We start from the raw sequence: 16,126 nt of genomic DNA, 5'->3' as shown, positions 1-16,126 counted from the left end.
TTGCACTTTCTTCCACTGCAAACCAACCATTCCAGTGTTTTTTAGTTTTTATTTTACTTGCTGTGTTGTATTCACTTCGCCTCCATGGCCTTTTTATATTTTTATTTATTTATACATATATTTGTTTGCCTTCACCTCCCTTATCTCACCTCACTTGCTCTCATTGTATATAGACTTATTTTTCTCACTGTATTATTGACTATATGTTTGTCTTACTCCATGTGTAACTATGTGTTGTTGTATGTGTCGAACTGCTTTGCTTTATCTTGGCCAGGTCGCAATTGTAAATGAGAACGTGTTCTCAATTTGCCCACCTGGTTAAATAAAGGTTAAATAAAAAAAATAAAAAATAAAAATTGATGAGCTTTGAGGGTACTATGGTGTTGAACGCTGAGCTGTAGTCAATGAATAGCATTCTCACATAGATGTTCCTTTTGTCCAGGTGGGAAAGGGCAGTGCGGAGTGCAATAGAGATTACATCATCTGTGGATCTGTTGGGCCGGATGCAAATTGGAGTGGGTTTAGGGTTTCTGGGATGATGGTGTTGATGTGAGCCATGACCAGCCTTTCAAAGCACTTCATGGCTACAGACGTGAGTGCTACGGGTCGGGAGTCATTTAAGCAGGTTACCTTAGCGTTCTTGGGCACAGGCACTATGGTGGTCTGCTTAAAACATGTTGGTATTACAGACTCGGACAAGCAGAGGTTGAAAATGTCAGTGAAGACACTTGCTAGTTGGTCAGCGCATGCTCGCAGTACACGTCCTGGTAATCCGTCTGGCCCTGCGGCCTTGTGAATGTTGACCTGTCTAAAGGTCTTACTCACATCGGCTGCAGAGACCGAGATCACACAGTCTTCCGGTACAGCTGGTGCTCTCATGCATGTTTCAGTGTTATTTGCCTCGAAGTGAGCATAGAAGTAGTTTAGCTTGTCCGGTAGGCTCGTGTCACTGGGAAGCTCTTGGCTGTGCTTCCCTTTGTAGTCTGTAATGGTTTGCATGCCCTGCCAGCTATGATTGCGGTTGGCTAAAACTGCTGCACTTCTGACTAAGGAAAGATTATTGGAATAAGATCTTAGCGCAATCTATCAAACAAACAAAATGTAAGTAGTGCTCATCAATAACTAACTATATGACTAAGTATACTAAGAGCTTGTGGGATATACCAAGGCTGTAGGCTTTATCCCAGCAGTGAATATTACAATGGCAATTTTTATTTATTTATTTAACTAGGCAAGATACTTAAGAACAAATTCTTATTTACAATGACGGCCTACCCCAGCCAAACTCTAACCCAGACGATACCTGGCCAAGTATGTGCCGCTCTATGGGACTCCCAATCACGGCCATTTGTGATACAGCCTGGAATCTAACAAGGGTCTGTAGTGACGCCTCAAGCACTGAGAGGCAATGCTTTAGACCGCTGCGCCACTCGGGAACCCCACTTGCAATTGCAGATGTTTTTATGCACCTTTATTTGAACAGGAAAGCGTTGCAGTGGAGCCAACAAGCTAGGGACACTTAAGCAAATATGGTATCAGGGGTGTCAAGGGCTTTCAAGTCCAGCAATGCTCTGGAAAACTGGCCCTAAAAGAGTCAGAACAGATTTTAATTTGGAGGTCTCGTCTGAAAGATGGAAAATATTGACCACCACCTTACTCAGAGGTCGATACCACTCACAAAAATAGATAATCAACCTGACCATGGTGCATCATCAAATCAATGTATTTCACCTTACAATTGGTCATAAAGAAGTAAAAAGAAACATGGTTTCATTGGTATGCTCAATATTAGGCTTTAGTTTCAATTTGGTCTAGCGCTTCATTTGTTTAGTATTTGCATAAAGTGCAGAGCAGACATTATTGATGAGGCTTAGCAGTAGTACTAGCGAGTAACATTGAGCTGACTGCATGCCACATTTGCATGGAGGGGAGGGGGGGCAAGAAACCAACTTACTTGAGTTAAAAAGTCTCCTTTTATAAAACAATTGTATTATCTCTTTCAAATCTTTGTCATTAAAATAATATGCACTTAAACTGATTTAAATACGGCAGATGAGTGAGTTCATGTTTGTTCCACCCAAGGGTCCAACTTTGAGATGAGCAAATAGTCAACATTCCACCAATCAGTTTTTGTGTTTTGAGCTGAGGCCGAGATGTGTGTGTCGTGAACAACATTAGTGTGAGAAACAATATTGAAATCAGCTGTTTGCCATCAAATTAAAGGACCCTGATTGAAATTGATTCAAACAGATAAAAATAGTATCATCATGGCACAATTGGTCTAGATAATGCAACAAAAAAAGGTTGGAATGTTGTTATATAAATAATATAAATAATTGCAATTCAGAATTGCATTGGGGGCATACTTATATACACTGTACAGCCTAACCTATGGATTGTGCACCTATGAAATGGTGTCTCAGTCTACTCGGTGACACCCACAGAACACAACTGTTAAGAGTTTACACAAGTATTAGCGTCTTAGCTCTTATTGGGGAACGTTAACTGTGGGAAATCAGCTCACTATACAGCCTATTGTGCCTGTTTAACATTCATATTGGACTGTACAGCCTAAGCTACAGATTGTGCACCCATGAAATGAGGTATCAGCCTACTCGGTGACAGCAACAGAACACAACTATGTAGAGTTTACACAAATATTTGTGTCTTGGATGACTGTTTAAAGCAATTTTTCCCAGTTGGATCTCGTTTTTCTCTGAGTTTCCAGTTGCCTTGATCGCTCGGAAGTCTAAGATTTCCAAGTTCCCAGTTGTTTTGAACATAGCATTATGCCACATTCAAAACAACTGGGAACTCGGAACTGGGAAATCTCAGACTTCTGAGTGTTCAAGACAACTGGGAAACTCGGGACAAAATTATCTCAGATCATCATCAAACTCGGAATTCCAAGTCGGGAACTCTGGCCTTTTTCTCGAGCTCCGACTTTCTGACCTGAAGATCACTGACATCATGGTTCGACCTTGTTTGTTTCCGAGTTCCCAGTTGAACCACAAATCTTAGCGGGGGGAGAGAGACATGGTCCCTGCTCTCTCCTTCCTTTCCTCAGGTGAGACTGACCAGAGAGAGGGGACACCGTTTTTCGCCTCGTGGCGATACTCGAGTCGCTCTGGCTCTGCATCTGCCTCATGTACAAATTCATGTTGTTCCTATGACCAAAGAAAGTGAAATACTCTTCAATATTAAAATGGACACGATGAGCTGCTAATAATAATAGAAACGCAGGGCTATTGATACACTCATTCAATGCAGCTGCAGCGCGAGTGGAAGTAGGGAGATGAGCGTTTTATGTTTTGTAATAGTGTTGAATAAAACCAGTGCTGAATAAAAACTTAAACATGAACTCACTCATAAAAACAGCAGCTCTTGCTGTATCCTTTACAGTCTCCCTCTGGTCATTGTTTAAAAAGTTATGAAATCTCAAGTAGGCTAGTATCAAACCTTGCTGTGGCCATAAGATCGTGGAAGTTGTAGGCACTGTGATTTGAGCTATCCAGATTGCCCAGCAGTAGGCACACTCGATTTAGCCACAGATCTCCCGGTCCTCCAGGCAGGTAGAGTTAGTCTTTTCAGACAAATTAAATGGTTAAATAATGGAAACACTTTGCCTACACGGTGCGCAGGGCTTCTGAATCAAGTGCACCGACCACCAACAGTGCAACACAAATAATTTTCAAAAGGCGAGCAAGCCTTTATCATTGTCTTTTCTACAGAAATGTTTGGTGATCGACGAGGAATGCCTTGAAGATCGACCAGGTTGGTGACCACTGGTTTAGGCTGTACAGTGCAATATGAATGTCCAAATACACACAATAGACTGACTGGAAAGTTGATTTCCCACATTCAAAGTCCTGCAATAAGAGCTAAGATGCTAATATTTGTATAAACTCTACACATTTGTGTTCTGCGAGTGTCACTGAATAGGCTGATAGATTGGATTACATGAGTTTATTAGTCAGATGCACAGGGTCGCAGGGGTATTAAGTCTGGGGGTCAGAAGGGGGACATGTGGAGCAGGTAGCTGCCTAGTGGTGACTATTCAGCAGCCTGATGGTCTGGGGGTAGAAGCTATTGGCCAGTCTCACAGTTTTTGCCATGATGCTACTATACTGCCTATACTATAAGGCGCAACTATACTTTCGCACCTTCTTAACCATGGTGTCCTTCTGGTTTGACCATTTCAGTTCCTCTGAGATTTGTAAGTCGAGGAACTTGACGTTTTTGACCATCTCCAGGCTGCTTCATTGATGAGGATGGAGGTGTGCCCAGACTGGTTCCTTCTGAAGACCACAATAAGCTCCTTTGTTTTGCTGATGTTGAGGGAGATGTTGTTTGCCAGGCATCACACCGTCAGAGTACCTACCTTCTCTCTGTAGGCCGCCTTGTCACTGGTAGTATTCAGGCCTACTAATATTATGTCATCAGCGAACTTGATGATGGAGTTGGAACTGTGAGGCTATGCAGTTGTGGGTATATAGGGAGTACTGGAGGGGACTGAGGACGCACCCTTGTGGGGTCCCCGTGTTATGGATCAGTGTGGTGGAGGTAATGTTGCCTACCTTCACCACCTGGGGACAGGCCGTCAAGAAGTCCTCTTGGGAGGAGTTCAGTACCAGGGCCATGAGCTTTGTGGTGAGCTTAGAGGGCACTATGGTGATACCCCATTTCATGGGTGTACAATCCATAGGTTAGGCTGCACAGTGTAATATGAATTTTCAATATACTGGCTAACTGGTGAGCTTAATGTTGCTCATTTCAGTGGTTTAAGAGCTAAGACGCTAATATTTGTATAAACTTTTTTAGGTCAAATGAACTAATAATTGTCTTTTTTTGAAGTTATATAACAACATTCCCACCTTGTTTTGCATTATCTAGTCCAATTGTGGCATGATTTCACAATTTCTATCGGTTTGCATCAGTTTCAATGGGGAACTTTTATTTTGAAGGCGAACTGCTGATTCCACTATTGTTGCTCACGCGAATGATGTTCACAACACACTGGTGAGTCCAAGAATAAGGAAAAAGAAGCGCCAGAGTCTGCGCAAAACGAACAGGTCTAGTGGTCGCGCTGCTTGTGCTGTCACGAGCCTTGTCCAAGGCTACCGAGTAGTGAATTGACATAAATTATTGACGACATCGAATTGCCTTCGTTTAGCCATCGGACATACGTCATTATTGGAATAGATACATTGTGGAAATACGATGGTATGCTGACTGATCACGGTCAACTGGTGATGTTTTCCAAGATTTGATATAGCTAGCTAGCCAGCTAACATTAGCTGTTTAGCTAGCTTGCCGTGCGTGACTCACTGACGAGTCAGAGATCAGACTGAGTGGCAATTTTTTGGCATTGTGCTTTTTCTCTGATATCTGGATATATAACGTTAATATATTTCGCGGGTAGATATAGTTAGTTACAACTGCGTATACTTTAACTGTCATCTGGTCGTGAACGAAGAGAAGGTTTGAATGAATTTGCTAGCCAGCGGAAACGTCGGCTAGTTAACACGGATACACTTGGAGTAACCATACTGCTAGTTTGCTGAATTGATCAACGGCACTGTCATCCAAACTAGCTAATCTACATACCTAGCAAGCTATTATAAACGTGCTATCTTTGGTAAAACGCCAAGGAACATAAACGGTTAAAGGTTGGTTAGCTGGCTAACTAGCTAGGACACAAGCTAACACACCCTGCACTGTAACACCTAAACGCCAGCTGACGTTTGATAGCTGACCATCGACAATTCATTTTTTACGGGAAAGGCCGGAGTGAGGACATAAACCAGCAAAAATGCCGGCTGTGTCGAAGGGAGATGGGATGCGCGGATTAGCGGTGTTCATTTCGGACATACGGAATTGTAAGTGTCTTTTTCCATCATTGATTAGCTTTTCAACGAGCCATGTTATTATAAACATTTGCATGGTGGACAACATTTGATCAACAGACATTTGTTTTCAAGTGTACCCTGAAATGTAGTGGTGTAAAGTGAAACAGCTAGCTCAATGGTAAGGAGAGAGGGGTTATAGCTATGGAGAGGTCATTCGCGGGTACAGTTGCTGCTGCACCGCATCCCTTTTCCATTTGCGCTGGCTACTACTGTGCTTGTGGTTATACACGGTCGACCGTGATGATGTGTTGTGTGTCAGACTCGTAGCATACTACTAGGCCGCTACTCGTTAGATGTTGTCACTGCTGTTCACGTCACCTGTACCAGAACAGAAGCAGGGTAGCTGACTGTTGTTATCGCGACGGGCCACCAGTGTTAATTTTGCTCAGTTTTGTTGTTGTGATAATACATTTATCAGGCAGTCGCATAGGGCGAAATGTAGCAGGGCTGGATGGATAGTTATGTTGAATCGCTGTTCAGATATAACGTTACAGTAGCTAAACCAGCCGGTTGAACTACTGGGTCGATTAGAATTGGTCGCCACTCGCAGCATAGTAGTCGATCATGTGTTTGCGCCTACCTAGTTTAGTGATATTAATGTCTTGTTAATAGTTTAAATAATATACAAATGTTGCTAATCCAGTTTTTCTAATTTGAGGCCTGGTTTATGCTGAGTGCATTGTCTGTCATAGCGCACACATACACGCCCATACATTATACAGATATTGTGCATGACACTGCCATTTTTCATAACCGCTGTCATGATAGAGCAGAATAATCTTTTTCACTCACTCTAAATACACACACACAGCGCACACACACACCGTGTGCACATTAACCCTTACAAAAAAAGATTGCAGTCAGAGTGCAGTATGCTGCAAATACTGCGTCCAAAATACATTTTTTTACTGCAATAGAAATACCACAGTCGACTGCAGTTACTGCACTTTTAATGCAGTTTCAAACCTGCAATCTTTTTTTGTAAGGGAAAATGCAGGCTTTAAGAATACTAGACAGTGTCTTGCTTGGAGCCTGTTTCATGTAAAGCTGGCCCTTACAAAAAAGTGCAGTAACAGCAGTCGACTGTGGTATTTTAGACGCAGTTATACTGCAGCTACACTGCAAAATTATTGCAGTAAAAAAATGCATTGTACTTCAGTTTACTGTGCTCTGACTGCAATATTGTTTCGTAAGGGGGCACCGCATGGCATTTAGGGTACCTTGCCCCTCTTTCAAACATGATAAACAACAGAAACAAGACCTGAAGAGGTTGCAAGACTGCTAGTGGTGTTGTGGGGTTAGCATAAGATTGATTTGGAATAGACTGCTGTCTGAGATCACAAAATGACATCATAGTAGTCTAGATCGAAAAGTTGGATAACTCAAACAGCACACGCCTTACCTTTGTCCATCGTCGAAACTGAAATGGCAAGGACGGCCTCTATTTGAAATGGACACAGTCACACACTAATATCTTGAATTTCACCCTTATTCACACCCGCCCAGCCCCGTCCCTCCTCTGTCCCACCTCCAACTCTTGTCCTCTTCCCATCCATCCCTCTGATGATTTGTACATTATGGCTTTTCCTCTCCTCCCTCTGGAACGTTGTGTTCTCCTTGATCTCTCCTTCCTTACTGTTCCCCAATTTAGTCACTGTTCCTGTTATACTGTTAGTAAACTGTCAAGTTTGTTGCTTATTTATTTATTCTTCATAAGTACATAGCCTAATTCTCCAACATTCACCCTAACTTTACACAGGCTAGGCCCTACTTCTTTCAAGTTACTCATTAGGCTACTCACCCCTTCTCTCTTTCCCCCACATGGCCCTATTCCCTCTATGAGATATGGAGGAGAGTCTGAGGAGCGGAGAAGCAATTCACATTCCTTCCTTGCCTTGCCTTTTGTTGTGGCTGGCAACGTGACATTCTTGGTCCGCAGCTCAAATTGACCGTAAATATCAGTTAGCCAGTAAAGCACAAACTTATCTTCTAAAACATATTACACTATTAAATAAGGCAACCAAACCATATTACACTCGTGAATAATGCAACAATTCACAAGCAGGTGCAGACAATTAAAAGTTTTTTTTTCTTTTCTGTAGTCTACACTCATTACATTTTAGCTTCAAGACAAAAGCAGTTTCTAACGGCATGTGTTCATCAAGTCACGTTAGCTTTAAAAAACAAAAAAAACAATTAACCCTCTCATACGAATATAAAAGTACAGTAGGCCTACCTTACAACATTACAACAAACCAGACATTTTTTATCAATATCATGCAAATGTGGTAAAAGCAAATTGTGACTGAAAACAGGGGTGTAAGTGAATTCACTGTGGAGTTGCAATGAGCTGTTTTATGTATAAGCCCATACCTGCCACACAAAAAAATAAATGCTAAATGATTTGTGAAGGTGCACAATTAGTTTGTGGCTGTGCTTCAGCCTGATCAACTGTAGCCTACTGATATCGACCACAGCTACAGGTAGCCTAGAGAAGCCTATGCACTCTGATCTCATCTGGACCAAGGGGAAAGTAACGTCATGTTTTTATAGCCTAAGCTATGTATAGAATCAAATATTCCCATTTTATTTGTGTTCTTAGAGAATGTGATCAAATTTGGTTTATATTCAAACTTCGGGTGCTACGCTACAGGAGACAAAGGGCTGTGAGACAGGTTTAATCCGTGACACATGAAAAGTGGGATGGGTACGGTGCAACAGACGCTGAACAGCAGAGGGACTAATGATCTTGGAGATGGGGAAAGGTCCGATTTTAAAATAGGGAAAGTTTGCGGGACTCCACTCGGAGGGGCAGGTCGCGAGTGGGCAGCCAATACCCTCTGCCCGAGATGATGCCGGGGTCCGGTAGCGGGTCGCTTGTCGTCGATACCTGGAAATGTTCTTGAGAAGAGCCGACCGGGCTCTCTTCCAGGTATGGCAACAGCGGAGGACAAACATCTGGGCCGAGGGTATGCCAACCTCTTGCTCCAGGAAGAGCGGGGGCTGATACTCCAGGGAACACTCGAAAGGTGAGAGCCCGGTGGCACCTTGAAGGTGTGGGTCCACTCCAGGACCAAGGAGCGGACAGCGTCACGTACAAATATCCGGTTATCTGGGCCGGATATTTCCCAGCCGAACCCCCCCGCTGGGAACACTGCGCCTCACTGACCTGCTTCTCTATTCCCCCGCTGAGTGCCGTCGCCAGACACGAGGTGGGAAGGATGGTCACGAGGTGGGAAGGATGGTCACGAGGTGGGAAGGATGATCACGAGGTGGGAAGGATGGTCACGAGGTGGGGAGGATGGTCTTGAGGTGTTAGGGACAGCGCATCCGGCTTGATGTTCTTGGATCCCGGTCGGTAGGGAAGGGAGAAGTTAAACCTGTTGAAAAGCAGAGCCCACATAGCTTGCCTGAAATTGAGCCACTTGGCAGTGCGAAGATTTTCCAGGTTGTTGTGGTCCGTCCACACAATGAACGGATGTTCCGCCCCCTCCAACCAGGGTTCACCGTATGGCCCACCAGAGTACTCAATCCCTTCTTGATGAACCTGGGTTTGTAGTTGGCAGGTAGCTGCGAAATGTACCGTAGCTCCACAGGTACATGGACTCCGAAGGTGGCGAGTCGGCAGCCCTCGGTGATTCCCGAGAGAACTCTGGTGACGTCGGGTTCACTCTGACATGTAGACTCCGGGCGCTCCGGGATTCGTCGGAGGCGAGGTAGGAATCGAGAGCGAACAAAGGCGACAGGGCACAGATTCCCTCTCCCTGCTACATTCTCTAAGCCACCCATCGATCCGCATGGTCATGGCTATGAGGGAGTCAAGGTCCGTGGGCAGCTCCCGGGCTGCGAGCTCGTCTTTGATCACCTTCGATAATCCGTGAAGGAACATTTCGATCAATGCTTCCGGGTTTCAGGCACTCTCAGCCGCCAATGTGTGAAAATCCACCGTGTAGTCTGCCACGCTACGGGATTCTTGACATAGCTGGAGCAGCTTACGAGCAGCCTCTCTCTCCCGGACAACAGAATCAAACACCTTCCGAACATCCGCCACAAGCTCCTCCAGACTGAGGCAGACGGCGGACTCTTGCTCCCACTCCGCCGTATCCCAGGCGAGTGCCCTCCCGGACGTCAGCGTTATGATGTACGCTATCCTCGAGCAGTCCGAGGGGAATGAAAAAGGCTGCAGCTCGAAGACGAGAGAACACTGGGCGAGAGAAGCCCGGCAGGTTCCAGAATCTCCAGCGTAGCGCTCCGGAGGAGGTAAGCAGGGTTCTCAGAACACTGGGGTAGGCTGAGAGATTACTGGTGTGACCCGCTGCCCAGTAGGGAATCGGAATTGCTCCAGCAATGTATCGAAAGCCTGGTCATGGTGTTCTGCCAGGGTATGGAGTCCCTCCGTAAGACATTGCAGTAACTCCTCATGTTTTCCAGTGGTGGCTCCTTGCAGGAAGACAGCATTGTGGAGCTGGTCTGAGTCTGCTTGGTCAGTCATGTCCAGTCATGGCCAGTTCGTACGATCAGAACTAGAGGTCGACCGATTATGATTTTTCAACGCCGATACCGATTTATTGGAGGACCAAAAAAAGCAGATACTGATTAATCGGCCGATTTGAATTTTTTATATATATATTTATTTGTAATGTAGACAATTACAACAATACTGAATGAACACTTATTTTAATATAATGCATAAATAAAATCAATTTAGTCTCAAATAAAGAATGAAACATGTTCAATTTGGTTTAAATAATGCAAAATCAAAGTGTTGGAGAAGTAAAAGTGCAATATGTGCCATGTAAAAAAAGCTAATGTTTAAGTTCCTTGCTCAGAACATTTTAACATGAGTCTTCAATATTCCCAGTTAAGAAGTTTTAGGTTGTAGTTATTATAGGAATTATAGGACTATTTCTCTCTATACGATTTGTATTTCATATACCTTTGACAATTGGATGTTCTTATAGGCACTTTAGTATTGCCAGCCTAATCTCGGGAGTTGATAGGTTTGAAGTCATAAACAGCACAATGCTTGAAGCACAGCGAAGAGTTGTTGGCAAACGGAGTTTAGTGCTGTTTGAATGAATGCTTACGAGCCTACCACCGCTCAGTCAGACTGCTCTATCAAATTATAGACTTAATTAGAATATAATAAACACACAGAAATACGAGCCTTAGGTCATGGTCAAATCCGGAAACTATCATTTCGAAAACAAAACGTTTATTCCTTCAGTGAAATACGGAACCGTTCCATATTTTATCGAACGGGCGGCAACCCTAAGTATAAATATTGTTGTTACATTGCACAACCTTCAATGTTATGTCATAATTATGTAAAATTCTGGCAAATTAATTAGTCTTTGTTAGGAAGAAATGGTCTTCACACAGTTTGCAACGAGCCAGGCGGTCCAAACTGCTGCATATACCCTGACTCTGCTTGCACAGAACGCAAGAGAAGTGACACAATTTCCCTAGTTAAAATAAAATAATGTTAGCAAGGCAATATTAACTAAATATGCAGGTTTAAAAAAAATTACTTGTGTATTGATTTTAAGAAAGGCATTGATGTTTATGGTTAGGTATACATTGGTGCAACGACAGTGCTTTTTTTTGCGAATGCGCTTGTTAAATCATGACCCATTTGGCGAAGTAAGCTGTGATTCGATGATAAATTAACAGGCACCGCATTGATTATATGCAACGCAGGACAAGCAAGATAAACTAGTAATATCTTCAACCATGTGTAGTTAACTAGTGATTATATTAAGATTGATTGATTGTTTTTTATAAGAAGTTTAATGCTAGCTAGCAATTTACCTTGGCTCCTTGCTGCACTCGTGTAACAGGTGTTCAGCCTGCCACGCAGTCTCCTCGTGGAGTGCAATGTAATCGGCCATAATCAGCGTCCAAAAATGTTGATTACCGATTGTTATGAAAACTTGAAATCGGCCCTAATTAATCGGCCATTCCGATTTTAAGTCGACCTCTAATCAGAACTCGGGATAAGACCCAGATGCAGATAGCTAGAGTCACAGATGTTTATTGACCCAAACGGGGCAGGCAAAAGACAGGTCAAGGACAGGCAGACTGGTCAGAACCGGGGAAACTAGGGAACAGAACTTGAGAAAGCAGGGAGACGGGAAAACACGCTGGTAAGACCTGACAAGACGAACTGGCAACAGAGAACACAGGTATAAATACACTGGGGATAATGAGGAAGATGGGCGACACCTGGAGGGGGGTGAAGACGAGCACAAAAACTGGTGAAACGGATCAGGGTGTGACAGTTATCTATGTAAAGGATTTTAATGTTTAAATCCTCCCTAGGGCCAGGAGTTTGTCCAGATCTTTTGTTTTACCATATGACCTAATTAGAAAAAATCTGGTCCTATCATAGCGCATATGAAACTGCTTTTTACAGCTGATTTATTACTATGACATACACTAAAACAAGTGTCTGGAGTTGGTTAGATTAGGCTACTGGGTTCAAATGCCTTCTGTTTTTAATTTGACTGTATTTATGTATATTATTTTACTGCTCTAGAGATATAATTATTGTTTGGATAACCTCATTTACTATTATGTATTGATTTGTACCTTTACATTTTTTCACTCTTTATGCGACGCGCGCTGCGGAGAACACCGGAAGAAGAATTACCACAGTGAATTATTGTAATGTTTGTGTGAATTAATCCCATAACAGATGGGTTGCCAATAGGCGATTTGACACGAAAATATAATGTCATTCATTCACCAGATCAGTACAAACTGGGTCCAAGGAAAACAATTTCCTCCCACCACTCTGGGACCTATGGTGCCACCTCTGAAATCATCACACAATGTTACAAATGAAAAAACATATCCTATTTGTATGATCTACATAAAAAAAGCAATTGGTGTTGGATGGGCTTTGATAGTTTTGTGGCTCAGTGCAGCTGGTGGCTGCTGTGACAAATAATGTAACTGGCTGTTCCTGCAATTTCAGGTAAAACTCAATAAAACAAGTCTCATATTAGGAAAATGTCTATACATTTCAGCATTTTCAAAAATATTGCTCTGCTATTACCATTTAGACTGAGTGTTGGCTCAAGGAAACAGTTCTGTTTACACTGCCCTGCTTCAAGGGGGTAACTGTTGGGCGAGTTGGTGCGCTACCTCTGGAGGTAGAGGTTAAGACATAGCAAGTTTACATTTGAGTAATATGTGTAGCCAATTGTATTTTTACAAACATTGTACTAAGTCTGAAGAGGCTCCAAGAGCATTTTACCCATCCCCTCACTCTTGAAAATAGTCGCCTCTTCACCACACCCTTCACACAACTTTTCTCTTGTTATAAGCATTCCTTAAATTGATGTCTCAAAATTTAAAAGGTGTAGTTTCCTCATAACCTTATTGGTCATGCATCGGACCTGCATATTTGTGTCCGCATGCTTATGTTCTATGCAGCATGTTATTGTTTCCAGACATTTTGTGCAAATTGAACAGATTATCTGAAATAAGTTAGTGTAAAGCTATTCTATTGAGGGCTGGTTTAACAGACTCGGATTAGACCAATCCAGAGTAGGCATTTATTCGTCAGTTTAGTCAAAGAATGTAGGCTAAACCTTTAGATCAACCTTGGACTATATAGGCCTACTACTTAAACTGCAGATTCTGTGACTTGGATCTGTTAGCCAAAATTGATATAGGCTAGCCTGATCTAGACCTACAATCATGATGGATTGTATATTGTGTAACCTAGATGTTACCACGCACGACCATATTTATATTGCAGATTATGAACTTTCCTAACATATGTAATGTCTTGGTTGTATGTAAAGGCTATGCAGTAGTCCCGAAATAGAGGCAACTCATGTGAAGCCGGTGTAGATGTTCGGCTGGGGACAGTCAAGCACTGCGTAGTTGCGTTGGCTCGGGAAAAGGTGAATCGGCAGACTTCGGAGACTCTCAGGGGAACTCCGGTAGACTCGGGTCCTCTCTACCAGGGAGATGTCGGGGACATCCTGGATGCCTCGGAGGCGTGGTGGAATTGGACCTCCTTTCCTTCCTATATTCCTGTAGCCGCCTATTGATTCGGATGGTCAAGGCAATGAGCTAGTCGAGATCCGTCGGTAGTTCCCGGGCTGCTAGCTCGTCCTTCACTTCCTCCGATAATCTGTGCAGGAACGTGTCAAACAGCGATTCCGGGTTCCAGGCACTCTCAGCTGCCAACGTGCGGAAATCCACTGCATAGTCTCCCACACTGCGGGAGTCTTGCCGAAGATGGAGTGACTTACGGCAGCCTCTCTCCCGGACAATGGAGAATCAAAAACTTTCTTCACTTCTGCCACGAACTCCTCCAGACTGAAGCATACAGCTGACTATTGTTCCCACACGGCCGTAGCCCTGGCGAGAGCCCTCCCGGACATCAGCGTGATAAGGTACGCTATCTTCGAGCGTTCCGATAGGAAGGAGGAGGGCTGCAGCTCGATGATGAGAGAACACTGAGCGAGAAATGCCCGACAGGTTCCAGACTCCAGCGACGCATTCTAGGGGAGGTAAGCGGGGTTCTCGGGAAACCGGGGTGGCCATGCTGTTAACAGCCGGGTTACTTAGGGGTTGAGAGGTTACCGTTGTGGTAGGCTGCCTGACAGACAACCTGCGGAATTGCTCCAGCAATGTGTTCAACGTGCGGTTATGGCATTTGGCCAAGGTCTGGAACTCCTTGTGCCTTCCAAGGGTGGCTCCTTGGGAGGAGACGGAATTGCGGAGCAGGTCCGAGTCTGCTGGGTCAGTCATGTCCAGTTCGTACTGTCAAGGCTCAGGAGAAGACCCAGATGCAGACAGTTTCGAAGTAATCAAAGATTATTACAAAACGGGGGCAGGCAAACGACAGGTCAAGGGCAGGCAGAGGTCAGTAATCCAATGGAGAGTCCGAAAGGTACAGAACGGCAGGCAGGTTCAGGGCAGGCTGAATGGTCAAAACTGGGACAACAGGAACTAGAGAAAGACAGGAGCATGGGAAAACGAACTGGCAACAGACAAAGAGAAAACAGAGGTATAAATACAATGGGGATAATGGGGAAGATGGGTGACACCTGGAGGGGGTGGAGACAAGCACAAAGACAGGTGACACAGATCAGGGTGTGACAGTATTTCCATTCTTTGCTGCAGTTCCTCTCAAGCTCTGTCATGTTGGATGTGGAGCGTCACTGCACAGTTATTTTCAGGTGTTTCCAGAGATCTTCGATCGGGTTCAAGTCCGGGCTCTGGCTGGGCCACTCAAGGACATTGAGACTTGTCCAGAAACCACTCCTGTGTTGTCTTGGCTGTGCTTTTAGGGTCGTTGTGCTGTTGGAAGGTGAACCTTCGCTCGAGTCTGAGGTCCTGAGCGCTCTAGACAGGTTTCCATCATGGATCTCTCTGTACTTTGCCTCTGTTCATCTTTCCCTCAATCCAGACTAGTCTCCCAGTCTCTGCCACTGAAAAACATTCCCACAGCATAATGCTGCCACCACCCTTCTTCACTGTAGGGATGGTGCCAGGTTTCCACCAGATGTCACGCTTGGCATTCAGGCCAAAGAGTTCAATCTTGGTTTCTTCAGACCAGAGAATCTTGTCTCTCATGGTCTGAGAGTCTTTTGGGTGCCAAGCGGGCTGTCGTTCCTTTTACTAACGAGTTGCTTCCGTCTGGCCACTCTACAATAAAAGGCCTGATTGGTGGAGTGCTGCAGCTATGGTTGTTCTTCTGGATGGTTCTTCCATCTCCACAGAGGAACTCTGGAGCTCTGTCAGTCACCATCGGGTTCTTGGTCACCACCTTGACCAAGGTCCTTCTTCCCCGATTACTCAGTTTGGTCGGTCGGGCAGCTCTAGGAAGAGTCTTTGTGGTTCCAAACTTTTTCCATTAAAGAATGACGAAGGTCACTGTGTCCATCAATAATGCAGAAATGTTTTGGTACCCTTCCCCAGATCTGTGCCTTGACACAATCCTGTCTCTGAGGGAATCTCTTTCAGGGATTTCCTTCGACCTCATGGTTTGGTTTTTGCTCTGATATGCACTGTCAACTGTGGGACCTTTTTATATAGACGGGTGTTTGCCTTTCCAAATCATGTCCAATCAATTGAATTTACCACAGGTGGACTCCAATCAAGTTGTAGAAACATCTGAAGGATGACAAATGGAAACAGAATGCACCTGAGCTCAATTTAGAGTAGCATAGCAAAGGGCCTGAATACTTACG

The 16,126-nt window shown here is 44.1% G+C and overlaps 1 protein-coding gene across 3 annotated transcripts in view; it reads left to right on the top strand.

The window, feature by feature from the left end:
* Positions 1–5,040: 5,040 nt before the first annotated feature.
* Positions 5,041–16,126, top strand: part of LOC139577601 (AP-2 complex subunit alpha-2-like) — a 61,235-nt gene continuing 50,149 nt past the window's right edge. For 2 of the 3 annotated variants that reach the window (XM_071404731.1, XM_071404728.1), the window contains exon 1: positions 5,041–5,879. In XM_071404731.1, coding sequence (XP_071260832.1) covers positions 5,813–5,879 — 67 coding nt within the window. In that variant the 5' untranslated portion in view covers positions 5,041–5,812. The remainder of the gene's footprint in view (positions 5,880–16,126) is intronic. The other variant, XM_071404730.1, reaches the window with a different exon arrangement.

Source organism: Salvelinus alpinus, chromosome 6 (assembly GCF_045679555.1).
Source record: "Salvelinus alpinus chromosome 6, SLU_Salpinus.1, whole genome shotgun sequence".
NCBI classification, from domain to species: Eukaryota; Metazoa; Chordata; class Actinopteri; order Salmoniformes; family Salmonidae; genus Salvelinus; species Salvelinus alpinus.
The sequence above is the reverse complement of the archived record's forward strand: the minus strand, read 5'-3'. Positions and strand labels throughout refer to the sequence as shown.